Raw genomic sequence first — 18,269 nt, 5'->3', positions numbered from 1 at the left:
CTTTGACCCCTCTGGGTGTTACTTCCATCTGCATAATCCGTGCCACTATGTCCAAATTCATGCTAACAGTGAGGGAAAAGATAATAGGAAGACATGCCCATCCCTTTCTAGTAATATGCATACAGCATGTCTGCTCACATTTCATTGGCTTCAATTTAATTACGTGGCCATAGTTAGCTGCAGGAGAGGCTGGGAAGATATACTCTTTATTCTGAATGGCCATATGCCCACTGAAAAATTCTTACTATAGAAGGGGAAAACTGATATTGGGGAAGAACTAGTAGTCTTTCTGCTGCAAATGAGAATAGATGCTTCTTAATACATGCATGGCAAACATTAGACACTTAACCGTAAATCATTAAAAGCATTTTCATTAACCAAGACAATGACACCTGCTGTTCTCACATTGTTTAGGGAGTTCTGGGCAATGCTAAAAATAATGAGTATAAATTCTGGAAACATATGAATTTTTTGGAAAGAAAATTTTTATTTTTCATTTATAGATATTTACTAGCTAGAAAAATAAACTGAACTATCAAAAGGAAAAGAACGTGCAATTAGTTTGTCAATTTCAATATAATTGTATATAAATTATCATGTACCAGCAATGCCCAACAGAATATATGATAGGTGTGCCAGTTATTAATTTATTGTCTCTCAACCCCCAATACACTCTCTTTGTCCAGCTTTGTGATACTGCAGCCAGACCCTGTAGACATTTCTCTTTTGCTAGCCAATTTGATGTTAATTTTTGCCAACAGATGGTGATGGAAGAACAATATAAGGCCACACCTGGAAAAAAGGGACTTTCAGTTCCTTCTTTCCTGTGTCGTTTTCCACTGGGGACAGTAGAGGGAGGGGAGGGGACCCAGGAGCATCTACTTCAGTAGTCGGCACAGAACATTCTTGGGTCATGCCCTCTAGAAAGTTGCTCAAGCAAATGCAGGAAGGTGTATGTAGAAATGCAGAAAAATTGCAACAATCTAAATGTCCAAGAGTAAGGGACTTTAAATAAAATATGGAACTTCCATGCTATAAAATACTATGCAGCTCGCAAAACAGATGAATTTTATTTATAAATTCTGATATGGAAAAATATCTGTTAGACTTGAAGTAAACAAAACACTTAACATAGAATGATTCCAGATTTATATTATATTCAATGATGTAGAAATGTAGAACAGGCTAAAATGTTAATAGTGCTTGTTTCTGAATGGTCTTATTAGGACTATTTTTAATCTCTAGTTATTGAACAAATACTGTGCCAGAAACCATTCTAGGTGCTGGGAAGTCGGACAGTGAAAACAGCCTGACCTCATGGAGCTTACAGCCGAGTAGAAAGAGACGAACTATTACACAAATGTCAGGTACTAATAAAAGGAAGAAAAACAAGATAAGGCAGAGACATGGCGCGCGCGCAGTTTACTTAGGAAAAGCCGCTTTGAGGTAAGGACATTTGAGCAGAGTGAGGGAGCTAGTTGTGGATATCGATACCTTTATAATTACCCATATTTTCTTAATTTTCTTTTCTACACTAAACGTGCAATACTTGCATAAACGAAACTATCAGAAAAAGATCTGGAGCCCAGATCTCCAGGTCGGGGAATAAGTTAGAGGGTGGTAGCAGGTCCAAATATGCAGACAGCAGAACCCAAAGCTTCCCAAACACGATTTGCTCAAGATTCTCCCCGGTCCCAGGACCGCCGCTGCCCCTGAGACAAAGTTGCTTGTGGGAAAGCGTGGGGTTCCACGGGGGTCAATGTCCCCGCCAGCCGCGTCCGGTTGAGGGGCCCCAGCCGACGCTCTGGGACAGAATCGCCGCAGGAAGCTCAGCGTCCCTTACCAGACGGCATTTCCCAAGTCTCGACGCCCCGCTAGGCGCGACTAAGGTCGGGCAAGGGCGGGATCCAAGAGGCAGAAAACCAGTCTCCTGGGGCTGAGCTCCAGCTCCGGGGCTGTGTCTCCCTTGGTCTTCGACCCACTCTGGATTGGAAAGAGCCGGAGGAAGAAGAGTCCGCCCCAGCGCATCCCTTCCAGCGGAGCGGACGCTCCATCCATGGCTGGGGCAGGCGTCGTCTCTGCCCACTAAGCCAGCCTCTCTTCCCCTTTTCGCCCCTCAGGAGCCAGAGGAGCAGAAAAATCTAACGGCAAAATTAAGGAGAGAGGAAGTTTAGACGCAGACCCCAAACCGTGGGCATGACGTTGATGCGCATGGCATCACTGCGTTCTGATTGGCCAGCCCTGAGAATTCTCCTCGTTCATTGGCATAATGGGCGACGGCCTTTTGAGGGATGCAGTTCCGAGTGCTTGCCGCGGCGCATGCGCGGCGTCGTTTCCCGGCGAGCCCCGCGCGAATTTCCGGCGCCGGGATCTGGAGGCGGAACTGGGAACGCCTGGGTTTTCTGTGGGAGGTGTGTGGCCCGGGGGCGGGACTGGTTACTCGAGCCGCTAGGCTCCCGGGTCGAGCGCGGGACTCTGAGCGGGCGGGGCCCGAGCCCGGTGGCAGAGGCCGAAGGGGGTGCGCCCTACTGGGAGGTGCTGGGGGGATCCCGGGCACTTGCTGCGCCGTCCGCCCCTCCGCCTCTCAGCTCCGCGCAGGCGAGGCTGCTGGGGACGGAGCTCGGGGCTCCGGCCGGGTCTGCGTTCCCGCCTGCCGCATCCAGCCGAGCGACCCTGGTGAGTTCCTGGCCCTCCGAGCGAGCCTCCTCGGTCACTAGAGGATGAGAATGGATGGAGCGCGTACCTTTCAGGGGTGTTGTGAGGAGTACAAGAACAAAGTGCTTAGTGTGTAGTAGAGAAGGACTGGAACCAACCTGAGTACCTCACTCGGGTATTGGTTCAGAAACTGGAGCACATCCGTACCGCAAAATCTCCCAGAGCGGCCAATGAAGAAGCATTGTTAGATGGAAAAACAAATTACAAAATAGTTTGTGCAGTAAGACCTCGTTTATGTGAAAGCACACACAAAACACTTTCTTTCGTTTCAATAAGTACGTTTTTAGTAAATGCACAGGGAAAGGTCTGGGAGGTCATATGTCAAACTTAATGGGAGGGTGCACTGCGTTGTGGAAGGGAGAGTTTCTCTTTTATGTATATCCATATTGTGTAAATCCCTTTTTATTACAATGGTTTGTGTCATTTTTTTAAATTGAAACAAAAAACAATTAAAGAAAGTTCCAAAATACACTTTTCAGGACTTTTGTGAAGAGTAGCAATGTAAGGTATAAAATATGTGTCCTACATTCATTTATACCTGTGTGTAAATGGCTTAGGATGGTATCTGTGAGCCCTTCTCTGACACCCCAGGGTCACATGTTTTGGAATTCTGGAGTATTCAAATTTGAAAAGGATAATACAGTACACATGGTATATCAAGTAACCCCGCCAGCAGAGTCTCGGCCAACACTCAATAATCAAACTTGTTAGTTTTTTCCTGATGCAAACATAGAGTAAGGACAGCTTGATGAATTTTTACCAACTGAACAAATATATTAATATTGCTGCTACAAAACATGAACATTTACATTAAGTGGGATAAATGGAGATTACAAATATGCTCATATCAGTAGGCCAGGTGGTGAATTTGGGATTTCAGAGCTGAGGATTAGGGGCTGTAGACCTGTACAGGTAGGAGAGAGTGTCACATGAGGAAGGCATTACAGGGGAGCCTAAAAAAGGCTTCAGGGCCAGGAAAGTGTGGAAACTGAAGTACCCCTCCAGGCTGGTGTGTGTTCATGTACTGCCCCCTCCTGCTATTTTACTCTTTCCCCAGGAGTGTGTGTCCAGATGCTGGCCTGGCTGCCACAGGGAATCCCTCTGGGAGACTGAAGGCAGGCTCCTGGGCCCAGGTTGAAGCTGACCAGTCCTGAGCCTTAGGCCAGGGGAATGGCAGCTCCCCCGGAGCCTCAGGACCAGACCTCTGGGGAGGGAGAAGGGCTTCTGATCGTAAAGGTGGAAGATTCCTCCTGGGACCAGGACTCTGCCCAGCAAGAGGATAGCAAGGATTCCGAGGCCTGCCGCCAGCGCTTCCGGCAGTTTTGCTACAAGAATGCAGGTGGACCCCATGAGGCCTTCAGCCAGCTCTGGGAGCTCTGCTGCCGCTGGCTGCGGCCTGAGCTGCACACCAAGGAGCAGATCCTGGAGCTGCTGGTGCTGGAGCAGTTCCTGAGCGTGCTTCCTGGGGGTGTCCAGGACTGGGTGCGAGAGCGGTGCCCGGGGAGTGGCGAGGAAGCCGTTTCTTTGGTGGAGGACCTGCAGAAGCAGCCAGTGAAAGCATGGCCGCAGGTGAGGGGCCCCTCCCACATGCAAGGGCACCTGTTTGGCATCTGGGCTAAAAAGAGGTGGCTGTCTCCATAGAGACGAATCTTCCAGGGATGGTGGGAACACAGAGCCAGAGGGAGCAACCACAGGAGCATGTCATAACATGTTGCCTTTCTGAAAGACACTGTCCAAATGAATCTGGGTTTTTTTTGGTGGCTGTGGAGGGCAGCAGTAGGACCAAAGTGGGCATGTTCCAGGAAGACAGGTTTTAGCTACACACAGGTTTTGCAAACGTTTATTCATGTTCTGCTCTAGGCCAGGCCCTGGGGATACAGTGATGTGTGTAGTGAGAGCACCAGAGGGGGCATGAGAAGGTAGAGCTGTCCATGTGAACCCTGCTGTCTTGTGGGGTGTTGGGTCCTTGACACTGGAAGCATCTGAGGAGGTGCTAGTGAATGGCTGCCCTTTTTAAGTGGCTCTGTGATTTTATCCCTTGGGGGACTGGCTCTTGCCCTGTGCCTGATCTGGGAGTGTCCCTGGGCATACTGCCTGTTGTCACATCCTCGTCTGGGTTTTCCTGGGACCCCGTGTTGATTTCCTTCCCCAAACCCTAGCCTCCTGAGGGACATGTCGTGTGTCTCCTTCCCAGGGATTAAACTCTGTCTCCCCCATCTGGTCTCGGTGCTGATGAGCATGTTGTGGTTCCTGCACAGGATGTGCCCTCAGAGGAGGTAGAACCTGAGGCTGCAGTCCAGGGATCCCAGGCCAAGGGGCCTCCCCTGAAGGCAGGGGAGCGAAGCCGGCCACCTGTACTCTGGGAGCAGCACAGCCATGGTGGTGAGTAAGCTTATAGGGTGAGGAGTGGCTGGGCAGGGGCCTGGCTCCTTCCTGGGCATTGCCCTAAGGGTAGCAGGAAGGGTATTTCTTCTATGAAGCTTAGGCATATGTGTACGTGCACATGCATACAAGAGTGTGTGGGGTCTCACTCCTGGCCTGGGCTGGCCTCTCTGAGGATCTGTTCTTTTCTTTCAGCCCAACTGTCTGCTCTTCTTAAAGAGGGGAATACCAAACAGATGACGAATGCCTGCTTTGCCTCTGGGGTCCATGTGAGTTATCAGTCCCTTTGTCCCCTCTGAGGCCCTCAGCACTGATGAGTCCCTAAAATGGGCCTTGCCTTCCCCTCAAGGCCTCTTCCATCCATCCTGCTCCTGCCTGGGCCCATCCTGTTCCCCATCCCAACCCACTTCCTGTCCCTGCCCACTGCTGCCTAGGGCATCCTGAGCAAGGCAGCCCTGAGCAGGGTTTCTCACCTCATTCCAGGGACCTGTGACATTTGGTGACATTCCCTTCTATTTTTCCCGGGAAGAATGGGGGTCCCTGGACCCTGCTCAGCGGGATCTCTTCTGGGACATAAAGCGGGAGAACACCCGGAACGTTGCCCTGGGTAAGCAGTGGGTGCAGCCAGGACCTTAGGATCCTTGGCTCCTCTGAGCTGGAGGCAGCAGCCTCCTTGGGGGTCCCAGCAGCAGAGAGTGGGCCCAGGCAGGCCACACTCCCCTGCACACCCTGCTGGAATCCTCAGTCTTCCTTCCCACCTGCTCCAGCTGCTCCAAAGTGGGCTTTCCCCTGCTCCCTTCCAAGAGCTCTGGCTGATTTCTTTTTTTTGCGTTAATGTTCATTTTTCTCTGCCTGTGAACATTTACGAGGTGTAATCAAACAATACGGTGAAGTTTAAATTAAAAATTATTACAGTAAAAGACACATTGCCATTAATCCCCCCCAAAATACTCCCCCTTGCTTTGGACACACTTATCCCATCGTTCTTGCCACTTCCTGAAGCAGTTCTGGAAGTCCTCTTTCATGAGTGTCTTTAGTTGCGATGTCATGGCTGCCTCGACGTCCTGAATTGATTCAAAATGTTTACCTTTCATGGTCGTATTGACTTCAGGGAAGAGCCGGAAGTCGCACGGTGCCAGATCCAGTGAATAAGGTGAGTGAGGACACACCGTAATGTTTTTTTTCTTTTTTGTTTAAAGACTTTATTGGGTAATTGGGGGAGGGAACAGTGTTGGGGAATCGGGGAAGGAGAACAGACAAGTTGCTGTCCTTTTGTTCTTCAGTCTGGTTGTGGAGGACGTTGCTTCACTGGCCCACGTTGATATTGTGATCATTGCGCTCTTCCCGGCTGAGGCAGATCGGTTGCTGACCATTGGACGGCAGCTCACAGCAGCTCTTGGCAGCTCACTCTGGCTACCGGCCACTCACGCCAGCTGCCAGCCACACACGGTAGCTTATGACAGCCCAATACAGCCCCACTGGAGCCTACACCGTCACCGGCGACTCATGGCAGACCAGCTCTAGGTCAAGCTGTTGTTCACCATCTTAGCTGTAGAGGGCGCAACATCACTGGCCGTGTGGGATCTGAACCGGGGCCCTGCTGCTCAGAGCTCGGGCTCCCAAGCCAACTCTTAACCAACAAGCCACTCGGCCAGCCCCGTAATGTTTTTATTTGACAGAAATTTCCGTACCAGAAGCCATGTGTGACATGAAGCCTTTCCATTGTGATCACAAAATATGGTGAATGCTGCTGCCAAATGCCATCCAGTGGAAAGGCAGGGATCTTCAATACAAGAAGCGATGCATTGAATCTTAGTAACAGTGTTAACAGGTATTATCTTGTTCAGTCCAGTCAGTTGGGTGTGAGCTACAGTTGAGAGAAGGTGTGGTTTTTTTGTTGTTGTTGTTTTTGTTTGGAGAGTTGGAGGAGAGGAACAGTGTTGGGGAATTGGGGAAGGGGACCAGCCAAGTTGTTGTTCTTCAAACTTAGTTGTAGAGGGCACCAGTCGCCATCTGGCTTCCCGTCGGCAGCTCGTGGCCTCCTTAAGCTCAGGGTGCTGTGTAACAATCTTAGTTTCAGGTGGGTGTAGGCACCATCCCATTCAGGAATTGAACCACCAGCCTTGTTGTTAAGAGCGCACGCTCTATCCACTGAGCCATCTGGGTGGCAGTTCAGCTCAAGGTGCCGAATTCAGTCTTAGTTACAGGCGGGCATAGCCCACCATCAAACAGGCAGTCTTGTTGTTAGGAGCATGTGCTCTCACCAACTGAGCCATCCTGCCACTTGTTGGCAGCTCAATGGCAGCTCAGCTCGGGTGCAGCATCACTGGCCCACATGGGAATTGTGGTGGCGGCCCTGTTGCTTAGAGCTTGCACTCTTAAGCTAACTCTTAACTAACTGAGCCACTCGGCCAGCCCGAGAAGGTGTGTTTTAAAGTATGCCATAGATCATGGATCACAAACAACATATTAAATGAAATGGGCAAACAGTTTCATCCTCCATCCTGACAATGCTCTGTGTCACACATCACTTCTGGTATACAACAGTTTCTGTCAAATAAAAACATTACAGTGTGTCCTCATCCACCTTATTCACCTGATCTGGCACAGTGTGACTTCTGGCTCTTCCCCAAAGTCAAAATGACCATGAAAGGTAAACGTTTTGAATCGATTCAGGACATCGAGGCATCAATGACAGTGCAACTAAAGACACTCAGGAAAGAGGACTTCAGAACTGCTTCAGGAAGTGGCAAGAACAATGGGATAAGTGTGTTCAAAGCGAGGGGGAGTACTTTGAGGGGGGTTAATGGCAATGTGTCTCTTATTGTAATATTGTTTTTAAATTTAAACATTCACCATATTGTTTGATCACACCTCATATTAATGTATGATGGGTGCTGACGAAGTGCCAGCACTGTGCTGAGCATTCGTACAGGCATTTTCCATGTGATTCTCACAACCCGGTGCATAAAAGTGTGCCCCCATTTTACAGATGAGGGACCTGAGGCTCAGAGAGGTCAGTGGACACCAAAAGGACAGAGCTGGGACTCGGTCCAAACGGTGGTTGTGAGGCCTCCTAGCCTGCCCCATGAAGAAGTGCTGACAGTGAAAACACATACTGTGTGCCAAGGTGTGGGCCCTGCACATTAGAGGCCACACTCCCAGGGTCCGTTTCTGAGACAGGGCCTTTCTGAGCACACTTTGGGGATCATCTCATTTAATTCACATGACCCAATTGGGTGGGCTAGGATCCCTCTGGATCCAAATGTTTCTTGAGCTTAGAAGACAAGAGCTTGTGTAGCGAAGAACCACGATAACTGAACCCACGTGGTTCCTCAATTTCTGATAAAAGTGAGGGTTTGGATCATTTGTGAACTGAAGCTAAATATATTCAGTTTTGGAGTTTGAATAGCCAGGGTTCAGAGAGTGGGACGTTGGATCCCCGTGTGGAAGGGAGGCGTAGATTGGCAAGGTGTATAATTATTAAGTGCCTCTGCGGCGGGATCAGGCCAACTCCTTGTCTCTGCCTCTGAACTGTTTCCCTGCCTGCCTTTTATCATGCCCCTGTGTTATGGATGAGGAAACGGAGGCTCAGGTCTGTCCAGCCCAGGACTTTCTGAACCTGACAGCCAAGTGCTTGTCCCCCTTCTTTCCCCTAACCCAGTTTCTGCCACGCCTTAGCTCTGGCCCCAGGACCAGGTGGAACTGAAGAGCCTCCTTCTCTCTACTTGCAGGTTTGGGGCTTAAGAGCCAAAGTGAGGGTTCCCGGCTGGAGGAGGCTGTGATGGCGCTCCCGGGCCAGGCGGGCAGCGACGTGACTGTGGCCTGGAGTCCTGAGGAGGCCGAGACTTGGGAGAGCGAGGACCGGCTGGGGGCGACCATCGGGCGGGCAGCGGGGGCGCGGCGGGGGCGGCCGCCCACGCGCCGGCGGCAGTTCCGGGACCTGGCAGCTGAGAAGCCACATAGCTGTGGCCAGTGCGGCAAGCGCTTCCGCTGGGGCTCCGACCTGGCACGCCACCAGCGCACGCACACGGGCGAAAAGCCACACAAGTGTCAGGAGTGCGAGAAGAGCTTCCGCAGCTCCTCGGACCTGGTGCGTCACCAGGGTGTGCACACGGGCCAGAAGCCCTTCTCTTGCTCCGAGTGTGGCAAGAGCTTCAGCCGCAGCGCCTACCTAGCCGACCACCAGCGCATCCACACCGGCGAGAAGCCCTTCGGCTGCAGCGACTGCGGCAAGAGCTTCTCGCTGCGCTCCTACCTGCTGGACCACCGGCGTGTGCACACGGGCGAGCGGCCCTTCGGCTGCGGCGAGTGCGACAAGAGCTTCAAGCAGCGCGCCCACCTCATCGCCCACCAGAGCCTGCATGCCAAAATGGCCTAGCCTATGTATGGGGCGAGGGCTGCGATGAGGGTTGGAGGGGTCTCCCCTGGGGCGAAGCAGCATCATGGCCACCACCCTCCATTGCCACCATCTGCAGCCACCACCCTGCTGCCTGCCCTGCCCTGCCCCAGGACCTGGCCAACACTCCCAAGGAACAGAAATCCCCTATGATCTCCTTGCCATTCTTCCTGCTGTGGGGGGTTTTCTTGCCCTCTGACTTCCTGGAGCCCCAACACATTCCTGGCCAGTGGCCTTAGCGTGGGGAAAGGCTGGGGCAGCAAGGAAGTGTGAGGACTCAGGCAGGGGTTGGGGTCCCCCATCCAAGAACTCCCGCCCTCAGCCTTGCTTGCCCCATGGCTCTTTGTTCCCCACCTTCTTGACTGGGTTCATGGGCCAGGCCCTCTGCCCTGCCAACCTGTGCCTTCCTGCAGGGGTGGAGGACAGGCCTTGACCACCAGGGGCTGCCAGGCTCTGGGACAGACAGCCCACATCTGTGAGGACCTGGGTCCTGAGTGCAGCCAAAAGGGCTTTCTGGCCTCCACCCCCTCCCATTTCCAGGCCATGACTACTCTGCCCTGTCCTGCTGACACAGAAGTGGCCTGCCACCACTCTCCACTGACTTGCCCCTAGGTGAGTCCTTGAGAGTCACCCCTTGCTGAGGTTAGTGGTGGCTCCAGGGACAGGAGGCAGACTGTGCAAACCAAGAACAGAGCTGATAGAAGCCAGCGGCTCCCACCTTTTCCTCCTCCAGAGGCATGGGGTTTATGGTACTTAACACTAGCACTCCGTCAGCACTTTGTTGCTGACTCCTTAGGCACTGCACTCCATGGTGTTGTGTGCATCATCTGCAGATGGGCATTCACAGGGACACACCACAGGCTCTCCAAAGGAGCTCTGTCCAGCCTGCCTCAAAGGGGCAGCAGAGGGCTTGAATAAACATGGAAACTTCCTCCAGGCTGTTTTGTTCTGTAGCTGGCTGCTGGGTGGGCGGTGGTGGTGGGGAACCTAGAATTCACACCCCTGGGCCTCCTGGCCTGGTAGTCCCGGTGGTCACCAGGTAGAGCCACATTCTTGGCTTCCAGGTGCGCTGGGCCCCAGGGAGCAGCCATGAGCCCCACAGCTCTGATCCTCCTGTTGGCCAGTGCCTGCCCTGCCTGGTCTGGGGACAGCTCAGAATGAGATAGCTGGTGGCATCCCTTCCCTCCCTAGCAGGAGAATGGGAATGTTAAGCAGGACTTGGGGCCTTCTCCAGGCCACTGCCTTCCTCCCCATTGGTGAAATGAGGAAACAGGCTTGGAGATGGGATGATTGGTCAGGGTGGTGGTATGCTCATGCTGGTCCCTGTGCTCGAATCCCTTAGGAGAGAAGGCTGCTGAGTCAAAGTGGGTGCTGCCCCCAATTTCCCATCTAGCCCTTGACATCTGACCCCTCCCCTGCCTGGGCCCCAGGTTGGGGCCTGCACAAAGCTGCTGGGCACATGGTCAGAGCTTTAACCCCACTGAGCCCTTCTCGATTCAGCTGGTGGTGGCCTCAGTAGGCTCGCCTGAGGAGTAATGGGACAGGCTGAGACAAGATGTTCTGTCCCCTGGTCTGTGTGCCAGCCTCTCTGCCCCCCAGGCCTCTCCTCAGCCAGGCCCCAGTGAACATTTGCTTCTCCCGAGGGTTCCGTGATGGACCCCACTTCCCAGATAAAGCAACTGTGGTCTCACCATGATAGCTGACTCCAGTTGGGGGTTCCTACTTCCGGGGCAGTGCCCTTGCCCCCCCTTACCTTTGTGCTTAAGGCTGCTGTGTGCATCTGAGTGAGCACCTTGCATGAGTGAGTAAGGATGATGGGTGGCAGCAGCAATGCACAGACTTTTTGGTGCTGGTGGCTGGTTCAGAAGGGAGACATTCGTGTGTAACGAGATCAGATAAGAGGTGACCCAGGAGCTAAGAATAGGATTGGGCATAGGCTTCTGGCTCAGGTGAGGGCATTTCAGTGCCAGCCAGGAAATAGCCTGCTGCACCCAGGGAACAGAGCAGAAACTGGGGGAGTGGAGCCCAGGACCCAAGGTTCCAGGGGGAGGGGTCAGAGTCCAGCTCATCTCATAAACAGAGAAGTCAGGGCTCAGGGGAAGGGCAAAGGTTGGGATCCAGGGCATTGGCACTGGGGCCAGGAGGTGAGCTCCGGGCTTGGAGGAAGTGCCCACCTGGCTCCCATGGCCTTCCTCGTGTCCGGAACGCTGCAGGTGGCTGCGCAGATAGCAGATGCTCAAGATAGCCTGGGAAGAAAGGTAGTGGGAGGCACTTCCAGGCCCAGCCCACTCCTGGCTTCCAGCTGAGCCCCACTCAGCCCAGCTCTGGCCTTGCCTCCCCAGGGGAAGTACAACCTGCAGGGTCCAAGGATGGCCCTGACACTCAGCAGCCCTGAAGTTTTGGCCTCTACGGTGGCTGTCCTGGAGGACGTGTTCCAGATCTTGGGCTTTGAGAGCTGCCAGAGGAGGGAGGCCTCAGTCCAGGTGAGCTCTAGTCTGCCTCCTGTCTCTACCCTCAGCCCCACCTGGGGCCTCCCTGGACCCAGGCCTGCCCTTCACTCTTGCTTTAGGAGTTCCTTGGGGAGCTGACTGGGTTCCGGAAGCAGCTGGATGCCCATGGGGGCCCTATGGGTTGTGCCCTAGTGGCCTTGGTGGCCCTCAGTGGGCAGCTGAGGCAGCCGCAGCAGCTGGTCAGGGAGCTGAGCCGCTGTGGAGCCCTGCGGGGTTGCCCCAAAGTCTTCCTGCTGCTTTCAAGCACTCCTGGGGGTGAGTGGCTGGGCAGGGATCCTGGGTTGTGGGGCAGGGCAAAATGGGGGTGGGGTGGGCACAAGGCTGAGACCCTCCCTCTAGGCCAACACTCTGCTTCTCCACCCAGGTGCCCCTAAGCCTAGAGCCTTCCTCACTGAACTGGGTGAGCTCTGTCGCCGCTGTTCTCACTGGTCCCTGCTGCAGCTGCTTACAGAGGTGGGGGCCCCAGATGGGGAGTCCCAGGGAGGGGGCCGTGTTGGTCACCTTCCCTGAGCCCATTACACAGATACATTCACATGTTTTCCACCCATTCATTCTATAAGACCCTTGTACAATTCATTGCACCATGGTGTCAGCCTTGGGGCCTCACCTCCCACCCCTATCCATGTCCCTCCTCACACCCACTCAGGATCCCCCAGACATTCCCAATATCGCAACTCCGTGCCTTTGCCCCAGCTGCTCCCTCTGCTTGCCCTGCCCTCCCTGTTGTCCCAGCCAACCTTATACAGTCCCTTCCAGTCTGTCTACAATGTCCTTCCTTGTGCTCCCTGAATCAGCACTTATGCTTCTGCCCACCCCCGTTTACACTCACCCAGGCAGTGACTGTTCCATCAGACTGCAGATCCCTGGAGGCCAGGATTGGGAATGATTCAGGTCTGATCCCAAAACCCAAAGGTCTTACTAGACAGTTGGGTGGCCCTGGGTGATCTTGCAGGTGAGGGACCTCGGCTCTGCTCCACAGCTGACCCCAGCCTAGTGCCTTCCCCTGAAAGGCAGTGGTTAACCGTATGGCCACTTTGTCATCCTTGTCCAGGGAAGCCTATGACCTTCAGCCTGAAGTAAATCATCCTGTACCCTCCCCCTCTTTCATCTGTCTCCTCTTCCCTCCGTCTGGCAGGGGACCCCAAAGGCACTGTAGTAGCTATGAGTCTGGCCAAGCCATATCTTGGAGCCAGGTCCCCTCGTGCCCCCATGGAACAACTCCCTGAGGGTTCTCTGGCCCCACCCTCCCCAGGTCTTCTGCAGGATGGCTGAAGAGTCCTCAGGGGCTACCTACTGCCCAGTCCTTCGGAGCTCTTTGCGGGGGGCACTGTGCTTGGGGGATGTGAAGCCCTGGAGGCCCAAGGTGAGTGGGACATAAGGGGGTATCCAACCATGTGGCAGCAGTGGCAAGTGGAACAGAGGCTCAGGGAGACCTGAGGTGGGGGAGGTGAGGAGCTAGGAGGTCCTCAGACCACTATCAATGCACCTTAACTTGTCTGTAGCCAGAACCCAGCTTCAGCGCTCAGTATGATCTATCTGGGACCAGGGCTGCCCTCCTCCTAAGTGTGATGCTGGACCGGCCTGGGGCCCAGCATGACGTGAAGGCACTGAGGGACCTGTGCCAGGCCCTGGGCTTCGAGACCACACTGAGGACAGACCCTACAGCCCAGGTGAGGGGAAGCCTAGAACCTCTGGTGGTGCTCTCAAGGAAGGCAGCCCCACCCCAGGACCCTGGGGACTCTCTCCTGGGCCTCTCGCCTATAGTGGGCAGGAAATGCATCCCCCAAGTCTAGTCTCCATCCTCCCTGCTGCATGCACTTCCCTTCCTCTGGAAGCCAGGTCTCCAGGGCTCCTGCAGCTTCGCATCCTGGTCATTTCTCTGCTATCCCTCTCAAGGCTCTAGCTGGACCCTTGGGCTTTTCCTGGAAGGGTCTCAGGTTCTTTTCCAGACACCCATCAACTCACTGCCCTCCCTTCTTTGCTCTTAACTTTTTGGCACCAGAGAACCAGCTGCAGGAGTTACCTCCAATGAGGCCATGTCAGGCCTTGTATCAGGGTGGTTATAAGGACTTCCTCCCTGGGCCTGAGGCTGGTGGGAGGTGGGAGGTAGGGTGGGTGGGGTTTGGAGAAGCCTACCTTGCAATTCTCCAAGTACTGGGGAGACAGTGGCCCTGGCCCAGGCCTCAATCTCGTCCGGCCCCACCCAGGCTTTCCAGGAGGAGGTGGCCCAGTTCCGGAAGCAGCTGGATACCCACAGGGGCCCTGTGAGCTGTGCCCTTGTGGCCCTGATGGCTCATGGGGGGCCTCAGGGGCAGCTGCTAGGGGCTGACGGGCAAGAGGTACAGCCAGAGGCGTTGGTGCAGGAGCTGAACTGCTGTGGGGCCCTGCGGGGCCGCCCCAAGATCTTCCTGATCCAGGCTTGCCGTGGGGGTGAGTGAGGTCTGAGGTCTGGGGCCCTCCCTGGAGGCCAAGCCAGGTCCTAGCCTCCAGCCTGGCTTCTCCTGCCCTAGATTTTCTCATCCAGCCCTCAGCCTCCCAGGACTTGTTGTCCACCTCCTCCAGGAAGCCTGAGCACTAGCCCTTTCTGCACTCCCTTTCCCAGCTTCTCCTAGAGGTCAAGCCCATGAACTTGAGCATTTTACCCTCAGCACATGTCATTCAGCGCTCTGAATGTTTCCAGCCTGGCAGGCCTGACCTGGAGTTCTGGGGGCTGTGGTCTGGATCCCTGGAAGCATCTCCAGGTGTCTGTTAAGTGAAAGAACCTGCCTGTGCTCTCCTTCCCCAGGTCACAGGGACGCCGGCATGGGGCTCATAGCTCTCCCTTGGTTCTGGCGCTGGCTGCAGGCACCACCAGCCATCCCCTCCTATGCTGATATCCTCCAGATCCATGTGGATGCCCAAGGTGGGTCTGCCTTTCTTCTGGAGCCTGGGCTTGGGTAGGTCTGATGGGGGGAGCTGTCCAGAATGCATTTCCAGGACTCTGAGCTAGGGTCCTGCTCCCACTTCTGTCCTCTCTTTGCCAAGAGGATGGGAAAGAAAACCATCTTAAACTACAAGGGTCTTTGCAAAATCGAGGGCTTCTCTCCCCCTTTCCCCACCCTGCCCTGCCCACTTGAGTCAACTCTGGAGTTAGGAAGGCGAAATACCTTTTCTGAGGTCACACAGCTAAGTGGCAGGGCTGAGAGTTGAACTCTGATCTGTCTTTCCTGCCCTGTGCTGTCCTTGAGCCAAACTTGGGAGACACCGGGGGCTGCTGGAGTCCTAGGATGCTGGGTAAATGGAATTGATCCCTCTTGCAGGCAGCTCTTCCAGCGGCTTCACTCCAGGGAACTCTGACATCCTGACGGTCTACGCAGCCACTGAGGGTAAGGGGACAGGTCATAAAGAAGCCCTGTTACACAGAGCCTAGCCTCCTGGCTAGAGGTCTGGAGTGACTTTTAAGGGCAGCCGGGGCTTGTCATTCGGGGCACAGGGGCACCAGTCCAGTTGCCATCTTCCTTTCATGTTTGTTATTTATAATAATAGTAATACTGGTAAGCATGCATTGCAGGCTGACTTTGCCAAGCACTGGACCTGCATCGTTCCCTCCAGGCTGTAAGTTCCATGAGGGCAGGGCAGTTCTCTCTGCCTCAGGGCCCTGCCCAGTACCTGGCATGTAGTAGGGTCACAGTGAATGTTTGTTCACTATTGAATTTATTGGATATTACTCCGCAAATATCAAGCAACAACTTGTTCCAGAAGCAAGAAGTCCCACTCCCTGCTCCCTTCCCTTGCCTGACCCCTCGAGTTCCTGTGTACTTGCCCCCCACTTCCACCACCATAGGCCCCTGGGGATTGGAAGGCAGCTGGTCAGCTGGAGTCTGACGCTCTGGCCCTGATCCCCCCCTGTCATAGGCTGTGTAGCCTATCGGGATGAGAAGAAGGGTTCAGACTTTATCCAGACGCTGGTGGAAGTCCTCAGAACTGATCCCAGGGGAGACCTCCTGGAGCTGCTGACAGAGGTGTGTGTTGGGGGATGCAGGCTGGCAACAGGGGGAGAGATTCCTTTTAAGCAACCTTGGTGTTCTGATCACCTCCTATGCACCCTGTTGGTGAAGGAGGGATCCCCTGCCCTCAATAGTATAAGTATAAGATGGCCAAGCACACAACACCCACAGAAGTCTTTAGTCACATGTACTCACAGGCTGGGGAGAGAATGCTGCAGGCCAGGCAGGGCCACTCATGTTGCCCTTGGGAACAGAGTGAACCAGAACTGGAGCAGGGGGCTGCAGGCTTTGTAGTAACTGGTGTCTACAGGAGGTAATTAGCTTCAAACAAGCTATTCAAACAATAGTTTTGCGGGCTGGCAGGGAACTGAAGCCCCTCAGATTGAGGACAGGGTGGAGTGCAGCTGGTCTGGCTGGTGGGGGAACTAGCCAGGTGGGGAGACTTTCCTGCTGGGTGTGGGGCATATCTGAAAGGGCAGGGGGACTCATGGTTAGTCCTTTGAAGTCCTGTGAGGACCAAAGATATCAAGGCAGCACTTGAAATTTTAGACCTTACAATACACTGGGTTTCAGGCTGGGTGCCAGGAGACCCGGGAGTCCTGGGCACAAGCTGAGTGTGGTCCTCGCAGGTCAATCGTCAGATGTGTGAGCTGGATGTGCTGGGTCCCGACTGCGATGAACGTCGTAAGGCCTGCCTGGAGATCCACAGCTCGCTGAGGCGCCGGCTCTGCCTGCAGGCTTGACTTTGCTCACAGAAACCCGGTTAGTGCTAACAAAGAGTGGCCACACCCCATTGCCACCACTGACTCCATCCACCTCTCAGTTACCTCCCTGTAAACGGGGCATCACGGCAGGGCGCTGGGCTCACCTGGGATGCAATAAACAAGTGTTAATGAGCGTTGCACATGTGACTAGCGTCTGCTCTCAGGGAGGTGGGACAATAAGTATGAAAAGTGCCTGGCACTTCGTAAGGGCACATTTGTGCCCCTGGGAAGCAGAGCTGGGCCTGCAGGGAATGGGAGGACAGCAACATCCGAGATTAAGGAACCCAACATGGGCTAGGCTGAGCTGGATGACCTGGGAAGAGGCAGCCCAGGGTTTTGACATCGTTCAGCACACGCGCCCCACCTACACGCTGCGCTGTGCGATGGAAATACAGGAGACGCGGTATCTGCCCCAGGAGACTGGGGCCACAGGACTGCAACAGAGCTTTGCAGGTTTGGCAGTGTTGTGATGGGAGAAGCACAGGGGCTGAGAGCAGTGGGCAGCTCCTGACGCAACGTGGGTCGGGAGCACGTAGGGAAAGACATCCAAAGGGTCCTCTCGGGGCTGGAGGGGCCTGGGCGGCCTCTCTGAGACTCGAGCTCATAACCACAGGCTGGAGCGAGCTGTATTCAGGTAGCTAGCTGTCAGTGCTCAGTTTAGCGCAATAGCCCAATTCCAAGCCTCACCCACACGGAGCCTGGGGGGCGGAGCTCTTTTGGACTCTGAGCATGCGCATTGATACACACCACGCAGGCGCCTGTACAAGCTTTATGAGAAAAGCTGCAGGACCGCTTATTGCAAGGCCGCGTGGCCTAATGGATAAGGCGTCTGATTCCGGATCAGAAGATTGAGGGTTCAAGTCCCTTCGTGGTCGCTGCTGGACTTCGTTTTTCTCTCTCTGCGCAAAATTTACCCCCTCTCAGGATTGCTCCCTGGCTCAGGTTTGGGATCCTCCGGGAGTGCCACCCTCCGGTCCTCCTGACTATGTGGAAGCAGTTCTGCACCTGCAACCACAGAGTTCGGCACTCAGGGTCAGGATTGCACCCAAGGCAACTGCCAGGGCACTGCCAAGACTAACTCTGGTGGGACCCGGACGGACTGCAGATCGTGAAGCCAACGGTCCCTCCTCCCAGGAGCCCACTGGGAATGGGTTACAGGAAATATGTATAGTTCAAAAGAAGAGAACTGTAACAGAGAGGAGTTGGATTGTTGATAGGGGGTCCGGGTACGGTAGTTGCCCCTGGGTGCATTTAAAAATATAACAGAGGTTTGGGTATAGATAATGGTAATGGTTGCACAATATTGTGAATGTAACTGATGACACTGAATTTTACATTTAAAAATGGTTAAAATGGCAAAGTTAATTACCGTATTTCCCTATGTATAAGACACTCCCATGTATAAGACACCTTAATTTTGGTAACCGAAATTTGAGAAAAAAAATGTATTAGATAAAGTTATTGAACTCAAGTTTTATTCGTCATAAAATTCATACAACTCCTCATCACTTGC

General features: G+C 53.9%; 2 protein-coding genes and 1 non-coding gene across 6 annotated transcripts; all 3 read left to right on the top strand.

Annotated features, from left to right (window-relative positions):
• The first annotated feature begins 2,355 nt into the window (after positions 1-2,355).
• On the top strand, positions 2,356-10,428 carry ZNF213 (zinc finger protein 213). Of its 2 annotated transcripts, none has more exons than XM_019632879.1 (6): positions 2,356-2,676; positions 3,773-4,284; positions 4,974-5,097; positions 5,293-5,366; positions 5,581-5,704; positions 8,832-10,428. In XM_019632879.1, the coding sequence occupies exons 2-6, from the start codon at positions 3,886-3,888 to the stop codon at positions 9,476-9,478; spliced, it is 1,368 nt and encodes a 455-aa protein (XP_019488424.1). In that variant the 5' UTR covers positions 2,356-2,676; positions 3,773-3,885; the 3' UTR covers positions 9,479-10,428. The 2 variants fall into 2 exon arrangements, with proteins under 2 accessions (XP_019488424.1, XP_019488425.1); XM_019632880.1 differs by having other exon boundaries at positions 2,372-2,411.
• LOC109376764 (caspase-14-like) lies at positions 10,024-18,073 on the top strand. 3 transcript variants are annotated; one of them, XM_019632876.1, is made up of 11 exons: positions 10,024-10,108; positions 11,839-11,979; positions 12,066-12,261; positions 12,371-12,459; positions 13,259-13,369; positions 13,509-13,676; positions 14,214-14,436; positions 14,792-14,908; positions 15,306-15,371; positions 15,901-16,007; positions 16,622-18,073. In XM_019632876.1, exons 2-11 carry the CDS (start codon positions 11,866-11,868, stop codon positions 16,733-16,735), a joined length of 1,305 nt encoding a protein of 434 aa, XP_019488421.1. In that variant the 5' UTR covers positions 10,024-10,108; positions 11,839-11,865; the 3' UTR covers positions 16,736-18,073. The 3 variants fall into 3 exon arrangements, with proteins under 3 accessions (XP_019488421.1, XP_019488422.1, XP_019488420.1); XM_019632875.1 differs by lacking the exon at positions 10,024-10,108 and adding an exon at positions 11,477-11,754; XM_019632877.1 differs by lacking the exons at positions 10,024-10,108; positions 13,509-13,676 and adding an exon at positions 11,463-11,754.
• On the top strand, positions 17,559-17,631 carry TRNAR-CCG (transfer RNA arginine (anticodon CCG)). The gene has a single exon. It is a non-coding gene; the product is annotated as a tRNA-Arg (tRNA).
• Positions 18,074-18,269: the final 196 nt, after the last annotated feature.

The sequence above is a fragment of the Hipposideros armiger genome, unplaced genomic scaffold (genome assembly GCF_001890085.2).
Source record: "Hipposideros armiger isolate ML-2016 unplaced genomic scaffold, ASM189008v1 scaffold_1192, whole genome shotgun sequence".
Lineage (NCBI taxonomy): Eukaryota > Metazoa > Chordata > Mammalia > Chiroptera > Hipposideridae > Hipposideros > Hipposideros armiger.
The sequence above is the reverse complement of the archived record's forward strand: the minus strand, read 5'-3'. Positions and strand labels throughout refer to the sequence as shown.

Excerpts from the sequence above, each read along its gene's own strand:
- ZNF213 (XM_019632879.1), top strand. The coding sequence starts at position 3,886 with ATGGCAGCTCCCCCGGAGCCTCAGGACCAGACCTCTGGGGAGGGAGAA. Across the intron at positions 4,285-4,973 it reads CAGTGAAAGCATGGCCGCAG|GATGTGCCCTCAGAGGAGGT; the intron begins GTGAGGGGCCCC and ends GTTCCTGCACAG. Across the intron at positions 5,367-5,580 it reads GCTTTGCCTCTGGGGTCCAT|GGACCTGTGACATTTGGTGA; the intron begins GTGAGTTATCAG and ends ACCTCATTCCAG.
- LOC109376764 (XM_019632875.1), top strand. The coding sequence starts at position 11,680 with ATGGCCTTCCTCGTGTCCGGAACGCTGCAGGTGGCTGCGCAGATAGCA. Across the intron at positions 13,677-14,213 it reads GGACAGACCCTACAGCCCAG|GCTTTCCAGGAGGAGGTGGC; the intron begins GTGAGGGGAAGC and ends GGCCCCACCCAG. Across the intron at positions 14,437-14,791 it reads GATCCAGGCTTGCCGTGGGG|GTCACAGGGACGCCGGCATG; the intron begins GTGAGTGAGGTC and ends CTCCTTCCCCAG.